General features: G+C 40.7%; 1 protein-coding gene across 2 annotated transcripts in view; it reads left to right on the top strand.

The window, feature by feature from the left end:
• Positions 1-13,543, top strand: part of LOC124595719 (phenylalanine--tRNA ligase alpha subunit) — a 135,470-nt gene that overhangs the window by 77,030 nt on the left and 44,897 nt on the right. Inside the window, exons 5-9 of one of the 2 annotated variants that reach the window (XM_047134589.1) lie at positions 3,783-3,898; positions 4,037-4,221; positions 4,783-4,918; positions 4,999-5,221; positions 5,406-5,507. In XM_047134589.1, the coding sequence (XP_046990545.1) occupies positions 3,783-3,898; positions 4,037-4,221; positions 4,783-4,918; positions 4,999-5,221; positions 5,406-5,507 (762 nt within the window). Of the gene's footprint in view, positions 1-3,782; positions 3,899-4,036; positions 4,222-4,782; positions 4,919-4,998; positions 5,222-5,405; positions 6,447-13,543 lie in introns of those variants that run through there. The other variant, XM_047134597.1, reaches the window with a different exon arrangement.

Below are 13,543 nucleotides of genomic sequence, written 5' to 3' on the forward strand. Positions count from 1 at the left end.
CGTTCCGACCCATCCTCATACCGATGGGCGAGAACAGCCCCTAGGCCATACCATGACGCGTCAGTCGCCAGAACCAAGTGCTGACCCGGACGGAATGTGGCAAGACAAGGCGCCGACTGCAAATGAGCCTTCAGGCGGACAAAAGCCTGCTCACAATCGTCGGACCAACAGAAAGGGACGTTTTTGCGTAACAGCTGATGCAGAGGATGAGCTACCGCCACCGCAGATGGAATGAATTTGTGATAATAAGCAATCTTGCCTAGAAACGCCTGAAGGTCTTTGACCGTAGACGGCCGGGGTAGAGCGGTAATGGCCACAACGTGCTGTCGTAGAGGACGTATACCCTCACCGGACAAATGGAAACTAAGCTACACAATGGAGGGTTGGAAGAAGTGTGACTTGTCCAGATTGCACTTAGAGCCAGCCGAATGCAAAACCCGAAACAGTGAACGCAAATTGCGAAGGTGCTCCTCAGTGGAGGCCCCCGTGACAAAAGTGTCATCCAGATAGTTTATGCAGCTGGGAACGGAAGCTGTGAGCTGTTCCAAAAACCGCTGAAAAATGGCCGGCGAGCTAGCGACGCCAAATGGTAACCGCTGGTACTGATACAACCACAAGGAGTGTTGATGATGAGAAATTCCTTGGAAGAAGCATCCAACGGCAACTGATGGTACGCCCCCGATAAGTCAAGTTTGGAAAAGAACTGGCCCCCAGCGAGCTTGGTAAATAACTCCTCAGGACGGGGAAGAGGATAAGTGTCGATGAGGCTCTGAGTGTTGACGGTGGCTTTAAAATCACCACACAATCGCAGACTCCCGTTTGGTTTAGAAACCACCACGATTGGCGATGCCCATTCGCTGGAGGTAACAGGAAGGAGAATCCCTGAAGCTGTTAACCTGTCTATCTCAGCCTTGACAGGTGCACGCAACGCCACCGGAATAGGGTGTGCCCGGAAAAACTTAGGGCGAGCTGTAGGTTTAAGAGTAATGTGGGCTTCAAAATCCTTGGCACGACCCAGACCAGGAGAGAATACGGACGAAAATTCAGCTGTTGATACGGAATATCCTCAGATATGAGGTGCTCATCATCATCTATGGAGAACCCAAACAACTGGAAAGCATCATAACCGAACAGGTTTTCAGTGCCCGCATGATCCACCACATAAAACGTGAGGGGCCTAACAACAGACTTGTAGGCAGTGGAAGCATCAAACTGGCCAATGATAGGAATTTTCTGTTTATTATAAGTTCTCAGATTTTGCGTAACTGGAGACAAGGGAGGGGAGCGCAACTCCAAATACGTGCGAGAATTAATGAGAGTTACTACAGAGCCAGTGTCCACTTGCATGCGAATGTCTTTATCCAGAACACGAACAGTAACAAACAACTTATTTGTTTGAGAAAGCACACAGTTAGCATCCATGTCCGATGCCTCGTCCTCGTTGACAGGAACTTTAGGGGACTGACACAGAAGCAATGTGGCCTTTTTTCCTACATGAATTACACGTGGCCCAACGTTTTGGACACGCGGCCCTGTCATGCTGTACGAAACAACGTGGACAAGAAGGAAGTGCGGAACGAACTTGCTTCTGTGGTTGCTGTTTTCGCTGCGAGCGTTGCGGCCCAACGCGACGTTGTTTATGCGAGTGAACCGCGCCATATCTTCGTTCTCCTGTGAAACAGGAAAATTGTCCGTGTTGAAAGTTGACTGTACAGCGCCTACGTCACACCACGCGTCTATTTGCGCGCTAGCAGCGTGAGACACTTCAAAGGATTGAGCGATGCTTAGAACTTCCGACAACGATGGGTTTTGCAGTTGTAGGGCACGTTGCCGAACTTTTTTATCCAGAGCAAGCCGTAGAATAGCATCCCTAACCATTGAATCAGTATAAGACTCATGATGAGTGTCCGTGACAAACTGACATTTCCTACTCAGACCGTGTAGTTCCGCCGCCCAAGCCCGGTAAGATTGATGGGGCTGTTTACGACACCAGTAGAACGCCACGCGGGCGGCAACGATGTGGGTGTTTTTGCGGTAATAGTTAGACAATAAGTCACACATTTCTTCGAGGGACAGTGAGGTAGGTTCCCGCAGAGGGGCTAACTGAGATAGCAGCTGATAGATCCATGGGGAAATCCAAGATAGAAATAACGACTTACACATAGGAGCGTCGACAACGCCGAAAGCCAAGAAGTGTTGCCGCAAACGCTTCTCATAATCCTCACAGTCTTCAGCGACCTCGTCGTAAGGAGGGAATGGAGGCGGAGAAGAGGAAGACAGACGATGAATAAGCGACATCGACAATGCCTGAATAGCCACCGTCAGCTGTGTTTGTTGTTCAATGAGCGCTTGCGTAAGCCCTGTTCCACACAAATCCACAACACAGTGAAAATATCCGACCTCATCACCAAAAAGTGTTATAACCTTTAATCACCAATAATTGCGTGGATATTCACACACACTCACTTATGAACAATAGCTGGTTACATGATAACAACTCAGTATCTCTCATTCGACTGCCGTGCCGTGACATGCGGCCGGCGCCGTTCGTAGCCAGGTGGCGCTCCCGCACTCAGCCGAGTTGCGGAGCGCCTCTATCGCCATTTGCGCGGACTGTCATGGTGGCACTGTTAAATGTCGTGGCACTGTCACAACAGTTCCATTTTGCAGCTGTAATATGCACACAGTCAGACTTCTATTACTTTTACAAGTCCTTGGAAAATTGATTTCCTTAGTTCAAAAGTTCAGTTTGTATAAATTGTAAGATTACTTTAGTTAGTGTTGTATCATTTAATAAATTATTCAAAATTTGTTTTATTGCTTATTTGTAAAAGATCTCTATCATATCCCAAACAACTCTAGATGACTTATTGCGAGTCAGGAAAATTGATGTCAGAATGTAGACTTCACATTCAGTGTCAACACAGTCAAGATTGCATAAAGTAAATTGAGAAATGAAATAATCTTCTTGCATGTTTCGTTTAATGAAACTTAAATATATTGTAGAATACTGCTGCAACTAAATGGTCAAAATACAGTGTGTTGAATGAAGACACTCATGATGTGGAACTTATACATAACCTCTTTTCTGCCTGCCATCTTAATTTTAACATTAAAAATAAAGATTATTTTCTCACATTCTTTGGATCATTTAATTTGATTCATTTATTACATTATTGATTGATGTCTTCTGCACAGCCATAGTAGACACGGTCCCAGATAGACTTTTGTGTCACATTGTTGATGCCAACTATTTCTCCCCTGTGCTTACCAGTAACATGAAATAGAAAATCAGTAAACATTCATCATTATATGTATCAGAACATACAAAACAAAATAGTTTGTTTCTTACAAAGTTTATAAACACTTCACCTGCAATTGCTCTGGTTTAAATGCTGTGTGGCTAGAGCCTCCCGTTGGGTGGACCGTTTGCCTGGTGCAAGTATTTTGAGTTGGCACCACTTCGGCGACTTGTGTGTCTATGGGGATGAAACGATGATGATTATGATGATGATGAGGACAACACAGCACCCAGTCCCTGAGTGGAGAAAATCTCTGACCCAGCCGGGAATTGAACCCTGGCCGTTAGGTATGACATTCCGTCGCGCTGACCACTCAGCTACCAGGGGCGGACAATTGCTGTGGTGGTGAAAACTAGTGCCCAGTATACTACTTTTGAGTTATTTCCATGTACAATAAGTGAAAACTGTGATTATTCTTGCGTTATAACTATATGAATTCCGATAGAATGCAGATTAATGTGCACATTGTTCTGTTTGTAGGTTCACAGAGATGCCAACAAACAACTATATTGAAAGTTCGTTTTGGAATTTTGATGCATTGTTTCAGCCGCAACAACATCCAGCTAGAGATGCACATGATACATTCTTTGTTTCAGGTTAGTGTTTGTTTGCTAAATTATCAAAATATAAGTTACTTCTCTTTAGGTGCCATTGTGAAGTACTGAATATTTGTAATTAGTATCTTACATTTCGTGCAAATTTCTTTTGTGAGTGGTACTGTAAAATTTCTACAGATCCACAGTACACAAAAAATTTTCCAACTGATTACCTGGAAAGAGTGAAGTGCATCCACAGTAACGGGGGCTTTGGTTCCCAAGGATATGGATACAACTGGAAAATAGCAGAGGCTCAGAAAAACTTATTAAGAACTCATACAACAGCAGTCAGTGCTCGTATGCTGTACAAACTTGCACAAGAGGTTAGTTTTCCTAACATTGATGAAATTATGTATTGTGTAATTAAAGTTATTGTGTGGTTGATGTGCAATGTAAAAACTTATTATATTCATGAATACTGTAAATTTCGTAACATTAATTTAACCGTTTGCATATCACTCACCTAAAGCCCCTAATGCCAATAGAATTGAATATGCCCACCAGCTACCCATATGCTACTTGCCTGTGCTGTACCTTTTCACAATACTATTTTTTTTTTTATGACACACAGTCATAGAACATGTAACTGCATACCCAGGACTTTTTAAAGATAAACAGAAATATGAAAATGTTGAACTGTAAAATGGTGGAATGAGAAAAGCAGTAATAATAACCCAATTGTAGTAATTTACTTCATTTTACAGAGTTAAATAATAAATCAGAAATTGGAAAATTGACAGGTGTGGTCTGCTAGTCATATCCCAAATAAAGGAACAGAGGTTTCTATATATTAAAAAATAATAAAAAGCTTAGGATTTTCCATCACCTAATTGCAATATTGGATGAAAAAATGTAATACAGACTTACCATTATTGCTGTTTCAGGGATTCAAACCTGTGAAGTATTTTAGCATAGACAGAGTATTTAGAAATGAGACTCTAGATGCTACCCATTTAGCTGAGTTCCATCAAGTGGAGGGAGTGGTAGCTGATTATAGGCTAACCCTCGGTGACCTGATAGGTATGTTGTTGTTGTTGCTGCTGATGCTATTGCTACATACTTATATCAGTGTCGTCTAGCTGAACCTTTCCTTTTTTCAGGTATATTAGCAGAATTCTTTAAGAAACTTGGAATGAGCAAATTACAGTTTAAACCTGCGTATAATCCATACACTGAACCTAGTATGGAAATATTCAGTTTCCATGATGGACTGGGTAAATGGATGGAAGTAGGAAATTCTGGCATGTTTCGACCCGAAATGTTACGACCGATGGGAATCCCAGAGGAAGTGAATGTAATAGCTTGGGGACTGTCATTAGAAAGGTACCATGCTGTTCCTACATGATTTTGTACCATATCCAATTTATTACACCTAAATATTTTAAGAACTTCACTTTTATTCATAAAACTTGCAAAATGAAATAACAAACTGAAACAGTTTCTATCCACACTTATCATTTGAAAATGCATTTATAGCTTTTTTAACACAAACACTCTGTAATTACAGGCCTACAATGATAAAATATGGCATTAACAACATCCGTGATCTGGTTGGCCCCAAAGTTGATCTTCAGATGGTTCACGATAGCCCAATTTGTCGCCTGGAAAAGTAAATAGTACTATATTTATATGATTTATTCATTCTCATTGTGTTTGAAGTATGGTTTGAAAACTATTGTCCCATAAACTGGAGGTAACAAAATTTCAAATTATTTTCTACTGAAGAGAGATGATGATAAAGGTCTCATATACTCAAGTTCCTAATTTGAGTGTGCAAAGCAATGTTAACTGCTATCTGCATCATATTTCTTGGAAGATTTGTGAGAAGAAATTTTGGTGGCAGTATGTGTTTTGTGAAGTAGGTCCATATCTCCACCACTCTGTCACTTCCATCCTTGCATTCCTTCTTCCATCCGTGTGTGTTCTTCCTTCTATTGCTCTCCTCTCACCTCCCTTTCATTATTTTATTTCTCAGAGTGGTGCTGGAGATCAAAATTATATGTTGTTACTGTTGCCAGTAGCACTTAATGCTTGATTTGAAAAACTCATTCTCATAATGTCGTTGTAGTTGACAATTTGTTATTACAAACAAAGTGAAAAATAACTAAATTCAATTCTCAAAGATTAATATATATCAAAGGTTTGACTATGTATTGGGAGAGTCATTTGATTAAACCCTTATACAATGTAGCTTTATTACATATAATTACTTCCTTGTTATCCAGAAAAGTTTGTAGACATCAGATATTAAATTCCCCTTGTTAGCATTTAAGAGCTCAGTTAAGCATGTTTATTTCAACTGTTACAATGTGGATAATGAGCTATTCACATATGCGTTTGTCATGAATTATGTTAGTTGCTTTTAAGAGTCTCATTGTGCAGTTTTTAAGTTAGTTTATTTTAATTTTTTCTGTGCTGCTTTTAGATTGATGTTTTATTTATTGTTTTTAAAGCAGTAGAAAGTTTTATTTTTAATCGTAAATTTGGTTGTCAATTTGTCTTTATGTAATACATTTAACACAGCACAATAAATATCATGCACTTCCCAGTGTTACTTCTTTTAATAAATCCATTGTACATAGAGCAAGACTTGTCATAATATAGGCAAAACTTTTGTGAAGATAGCTGCAAATCATGAAACACAAATTTTTAAAGACTAAAAGTATAGTAATTTCATTTAGAGAAGTTCAGTCTTGCTCTGTACATGACAGATTTGTCAGATTACTAGTTCAGCTGTGAATATTATGACAATGGTATCAAGCTGAAGTGGAAATTTTCATCATCTGATGATGATGATGATGATGATGATGATGATGATGATGATGATGATGATGCAGTAAAGATTACAATAATCCCTAAGTTCATGTAGAATTACCTTGCTGCAATATTATAAATAGCCATAGGTCATCACTGCCCCATAGTATGGGGGGGGATTGAACTCCATTGCCTGTAAGGCAGCAAAATAGTGACATTACCAAATGTACATTATCATCTGCTAATAAATGTTGTCCATTTTTCCCTTTGGTTACAGTGTAGCTGAAAAATGATTTTCACAGATTGTAAAGGAAGACTCAGCAAAATTTTGTTGCACATTGGATTTGATATCCTTCATTTATTTTAAAGTTGGTGAATAGTAGGAGTTTCTAGATGTCAAAACTGATAAACGATAGATCATTAATGTTGAAACTTTGTGTCTTATGTGGCAAAGGAGGGAGTGTAAGCGTGTTTTAAAAGTCTGCCTGCATTGTAATATATGGGGTGTTGATTAGCGTGTAAATGTAAAGACAGAAGTATACATTTTTCGTAGACACCATTGGTGGACTCTTAGTGATCCTTGCATACTGTAGTAATTCAGTAATCAATTTTCAAAATTTGAGGTGTACAGTGCCCTTTAGGGGCATGCACGTAGACCACCTCCATACTGCCTCTGTTTGTCATTTGTCTGATCTTCATTATCCTGTCTCTTATTCTCTGTACCTCTTCTTTTAGACCATCCCTCACAACAACAACTGCCTATTGTCCTCCATCATTTCCACTCCAATATAATTCGTAACCTTTCCCCAGTTCCCTAATCCCTTCTCCTTTCTATCATATTTACTAGCTCCTCTACCTTTCCTGTCAGTGTTCCAGTGTTCAGAGCTCCAATTCATAGTCCGTTTGCCTTGCTGGGTCATTGTCTTTTGTATCCATCCTTTCTGAGCCTAATTCCCTTGTTGAAAGCTGGCTGTTGGTCCACTGTTGGCTAACTAGACCTATCATATCTTCTCCAGAGCCACTTAGCCACCACTTTTTGGAGTTCCTGCAGGGCTTTCACAGCTACTGTATCAGTGCTGGGGCATTTGAAGTCCTAACTGTACTCCTCCTGTAGACCATCTCCTATTTTGTGGTGTTACCCACCTCCCGTGCCTTGGACGAGGGTTTGGTCTCCTGAGGGGCAATGTAGGAAGTGAAAGAGTGTAAATATGTACTGGAAGCAGAAGAATGGAGAAGGAGAAATGAAGAAAAAGAGATATTTCTGGTATCCTGAAAGAGAAATGGTTTAGTGGTAAGTAACCCATAGTTTTGGAAGAAAGAGAGCCACTATGTAACATGGTACAGCAGGAATCTAGTGCAGAAATCTTTGGTGGTTTACATGCTCTGTGATTTGGAAGTGAAGAGGACTGGAACGGATATATAGGTACTACCATCTGAAGCATTTGATAGTGGCCACCGGCTGCTGCTGATGACCATGAGAACCATGAAGGAATGGAAGAAGACAGAGAATCAGAAAAGTAGAAAAAGAACACGAAAACTGAAGGAAAAGGAAGTCACTTGAAGAATACCAGTAGATTATAAGGGAACGTTTACCAAAGGAGAAACAAAAATATGGAAGAAGAGGAATAGGGACAATGTAAAAGTGCTATGGTAGAAGCTGCAGTAGCTATAACTGAAGGGTAAATGGCAGAAAATGGTGGAAGGAAAAGCCATGGAGGATTGAAATAGTCAAGGAGGTAATGGTAAGGAAGAACAAGATCTTCAGACTGTGATTCTGAAAGAGGACTCAATTTGCAAGAGGGGAGTACAAGAAGAAAGAGGCAAATAAAACAGTGGCCAGGAGAGAAGAAAGTGGATGGAAGACTGGACAAAGGTGGTGGAGGAAGATAACAGGAAATATAAGAAAGTACTATGTGGAATGGTCAAAAGCAAGAGAAGAGGTTGGAGAGAGAATGCAGCAATGATGGATAGAAATGGGAATGAGGTGAATAACGAAGAGACACTGAATATAGTGAGGGAGTACTTTGAGCATTTGCTAAATCATGAAGAACTTAGAGATGAGTATAATAAACTTAAGAAAGTAGAAGTAAACTCTTGAGGGGGGGGGGGGGAATAAGGCACTGACGTGGAAAGAAAAGGAAATGGCACTGGACAAGATGAAAGAAGGAAAGGCACCAGGTTTGGATGAAGTAAATGTCCAAATGGTGAAGGCGGTAGTGGAGGCTGGGAAACAGTGGCTGAATCATGTGATTATGTTGGTGTAGAATGATAAGAGGGCACTAATTGTCCCTATGTTCAAGAAATGGAGTAGGAAGAACTGTAGAAACTATAGGGGAGTCACACTGATATCACACTGTGCCAAGGTGCATGAAAAGATCCTGGTGAGCAGAACTCTAACAAGGATAGAGAACAAATTGAGAGTGGAACATCATCAGACCTTGGTGATCAACTGTTGACTTCATATTTGCAGTGAGGCAACTCCAGGAGCATCGCTGTGAATTTGGGGAAAATGTTGTGATGGCCTTCCTCAATATACACTGAAGTGCCAGAGAAACTGGTATAGGTTTTCAAATGCAGAGATATGTAAATAGGCAGAATACAGCACTGTGATTGCCATTGCCTATATAAGACAAGTGTCTGGCATAGTTGTTAGGTCGGTTACTGCTGGTTCAATGGCAGTTTATCAAGATTGAAGTGAGTATGAACGTGGTGTTATAGTCAGCTCACGAGAGATGGTACACAGCATCTTCGAGGTAGCGATGAAGTGGGGATTTTCCCGTACTACCGTTTCATGAGTATACCGTCAATATCAGGAGTCTGGGAAAACATCAAGTGTCCAACATAGTCACAGCCAGAAGAGGATCCTGCAAGAGTGGGACAAACGGTGACTGAAGAGGATCGTTCAGCATGACAGAAGTACAACCCTTCTGCAAATTGGTGCAGATTTCAATGTGTGAACCATTCAATGAAACTTCATAAATGTGGGCTTTTGGAGCTGAAGGCCCACTCATGTATCCTTGATGGCTGCACAACACAAAGGTTTGTGCCTAGGTCCATCAACACAGGCATTAGGCAATTGATGATGATAGAAATGTTGCCTGGTCGGACAAGTCTTGTTTCAAATTGTATCAAGCCGATGGAGGTGTATGTGTATGGAAACAACTCGTGAATCCATGGACCCTGCATGTCAGCAGGGGACTGCTCAAGCTTGTGGAGGCTCCGAAATGGTGTGAGGCATGTGCAGTTGGAGTGGTATGGGACCACTGATATGTCTAGATATGACTCTGAAAGGTGACATGCACATAAGCATCCTGTCTGATCACCTGCATCCATTCATGTCCATTGTGCATTCGGACGTACTTGGGAAATTCCAGCAGGACAATGTGACACCTCACACATCCAGAATTGCTACAGAGTGGCTCTAGGAACACACTTCTGAGTTTAAACACTTCTGCTGGCTGCCAAACTTCCCAGACATGAACATTATTGAGCATATCTGGAACGCCTTGCAATGTTCTGTTCACAAGAGATTTCCACCCCCTGGTACTCTTACTGATTTATGTACAGCCAACAGGTTTCATGGCAGTTCCCTCCAGCACTACTTCAGACATTAGTCGAGGCCATGCCACATTGTGTTGCAGCACTTCTATGTGCTCGCAAGGGCCCCACATGGTATTAGGAAAGTGTACCAGTTTCCTTGGGTCTTCAGTGTAGAAAACGCATTTGATAACAGTTACAGAAGAAAAGTCGAGGAAGTACTAGAAAAGAAGCGAGTGGAAAATGAGACAACAGACAGAGTGGAGATGATGTACTATGGAAGCCTGAATTGTTTAAAAGTGGGAAATGAAAGGTCAGATTGGTTCCAGCAAACAAGTGTTGTGAAACAGGGGAGTGGATTGTCACCTCTCATCTTCATTGTGGTCTTGGATTAGATAATGAAGAAGGTGGCAGAAAAATGCTGGGAAAGACAAGATGAAAGCAGTGGTGTTTGCAGACAACTTGATGATCTGGGGAAATGGAAGGAGGAGATTCAGGAACAACTGGGTATGTGGGAAGAAACTGTGAGACAATGTGGAATGAAATTCAATGTAAACACATGTGAGATCCTGGCCATGTCTAGGAAGTAAGATAGACCAACTAGTGGAATAAGGGTTGTAGCTGAACAATTGAAGGTGGAAAGTATCACGTACTCAGGAAGTGTGATAGAGAAAAGATGAAGAAATGAGAAAGAGGTCAATGAACATGGCAGACAATCAGAAGCATACCTGCAAAATGTTAGGAGCCTGGTTTGAAATGAGAATGGAAAACAAGAGGATTCCCAAGAACATACAGGAAATGGAGATGTGACGGATATGACCAAGAGGAAGACCTAGGGATAGTTGGCTGAAAGCTGTGGAGTAGAGTGTTGAGGAAAGAGCGAAGACTGCACCAGAGTAAACTTGGAAAGATGGTGAGGTTCATGTTCCAAATAGACCGAGCCATGGGCTAGAAACTGATCGAGATGATGATGATGATGATGATGATGATGATGATGATGATGATGATGATGATGATATTCTAATAATATGATGACATTAGTCATATATGGAAAAAAATTTAACTTTTCTCTTTTTATGTAAAGAAAATGAAAATATGTACTCTCACTGCAGTTCTGCTGACCTCTGATATAGTTTTGCAGATTATTGTCATTGTTTCAACACTGTTTGAGCAGTGTTTTTAGGTGCCTTTATCCCACTCTAATGGTTGTAATTAACAGTACTTTTTGGAAATAAAATTTATTTTTAGTTAGATATACTGTTTGTGATTGTGAAGATTCATGCCTGTTTGTAGTATTGTAGCAAATTTATTGACCTCATTGTCAGTGTGAAATTTAATAAGTAGAGACCGGATGATATGCATCATAAAAACCTTTAAACATGCTTGCAAATATGCATGAGAAATGCTTAAAAATGCATGAAAATTGTGAAAATATTCAAGAGGAAATAATAACAAAACATGGTAGTTACTGCATGCTTATATCCCAAAGTCAAACCTGTGCATATCAGTGACAAGGAAAAACACCAGCCAGGCAAAATATTGGTACATTTAGAATGCCGATATCATTTTCCGGATACTTTCGGTAGAGGCTAGGAAGGGGACCTTTCTTGGGATTATTTTCTAAAAATTTGAAAAATTGGGACGCATACCGTGTTTCAAGAATTGTTCCTCCCTTGCTGTTGTCATTAACAAGCAGATGCAATACGACTGAGTTGCAGTGAAACAGTAGATATCTACAGGACCAACTTTGAGATATATGTCATGCAGAGGGGCGCGCTCGAAAAATCTGTAATATTGTATTTAAAGAACAATATACAATCATGAAACAATGGAAAATCCAGGATGGAATGTAACAGTCACTGTCCTCACCCATCCAGCCCCCTCCCTGATCCCATTCCAGCACTACACAGCCGTCATTTCACCGCCACACCCAGTCTTTTAATTTCTTTTTATTATTTTTATTTCTCTCCTTTCCACTACTTACCCCCTCCCCCCTCCACAACTTCTCTCCTACCCTCCGTCTAAACTGCAACACTTCACTGTCTGCCACTCCCACTGTACTATCCCTCCCCCTCCCCGTCCCAGCCTCCTCCTTACCCCCACCCAGTCGCCACTCCCATCGTGCACTGGTGCTGCTGCTCGCAGTGTAGTTTCAGCTGTCTGTGACTGCAGACGTGTGTGCGAGTTGCATTTGCACGTGTGTGTGTGTGTGTGTGTGTGTGTGTGTGTGTGTGTGTGTGTGTGTGTGTACTGCTGACAAAGGCCTTAATGGCCAAAAGCTATGCGTGTGTGAATTGTGTGTGTGTGTGTGTGTGTGTGTGTGTGTGTGTGTGTGTGTGTGTGTGTGTGTGTACTGCTGACAAAGGCCTTAATGGCCAAAAGCTATGAGTGTGTGAATCTTTTTACTGTGCCTGTCGCGACTCAGCATCTCCGCTATATGGTGAGTAGCAATATACAATCATGATTTTTTTTGAAAAGCATTATCTTTCAATTAATACTATTGGACCAAAGCATCATTTACAATTTAAAATAAATTTTTCTACTATTGTAAACATAAACAACCAAGTACTGTTCCAAATGTTCGGTAGTAAGATTGTGTCTTCGATCACACAACATTTTTATAAGCAGAAAAGGATCATTCTACATCAACGGAGGTAACTGGACAGTATTTGAATTTGGGTGGTATGTTGTCACTTACTGTTTCTGGTCACTTACTGTTTCTGGTAAAGGTTCACCCATCCCGTTAATAAAACTATCAATTTGTTACAAGGGTTCAAGCCTGGCTTAGTGTTTAAAATGTTTTCAAACTTTTCTTTAAGTTTTCTTGGGAATACCTCCGGCAATGAGGAGTTCACTAGAATAATTTTTTAAATTAACTGAATAGATTCATTCAATGCCAAACCTAGAGTTTCAAGCTTTATAATTCTTGCAGGTATATGAGAAAAATGAGTACTAATAACAGCAATGTTTTTTTTTTTAACCAGGGTCATTAAAAGCTTCCTCGCCCTGGCAAACTGCCAAAGCCCCTGCACTATCGAAAATGTTTCCTACCACTCTAATGGCCTCAAATGTTTTTTGTAAAACACAGCCTCGACCCGCATACCCCAATGAGCTACTATTTGTTCGGGAGGTAAAGGCACATTCGATATTTTTTTCTTTGTATGTCTTGATGCGAGCAGGGGCCTTTAAAAACAGTTTTCTTTGTAGATGAAATTAGTTTATTTACATTCATAAATGTGGAGTGTACTTCTTCAGCAAGGCGAGCAAAGCACATCACATGAATCAAATTGGGGAAAAAATTGTCAGAGGGCTTGTCCTGCTTTGATAATGTAGGGAGCAGCATCTGAAATAAAC

This window comes from Schistocerca americana, chromosome 1, assembly GCF_021461395.2.
Source record: "Schistocerca americana isolate TAMUIC-IGC-003095 chromosome 1, iqSchAmer2.1, whole genome shotgun sequence".
Taxonomy (NCBI): domain Eukaryota; kingdom Metazoa; phylum Arthropoda; class Insecta; order Orthoptera; family Acrididae; genus Schistocerca; species Schistocerca americana.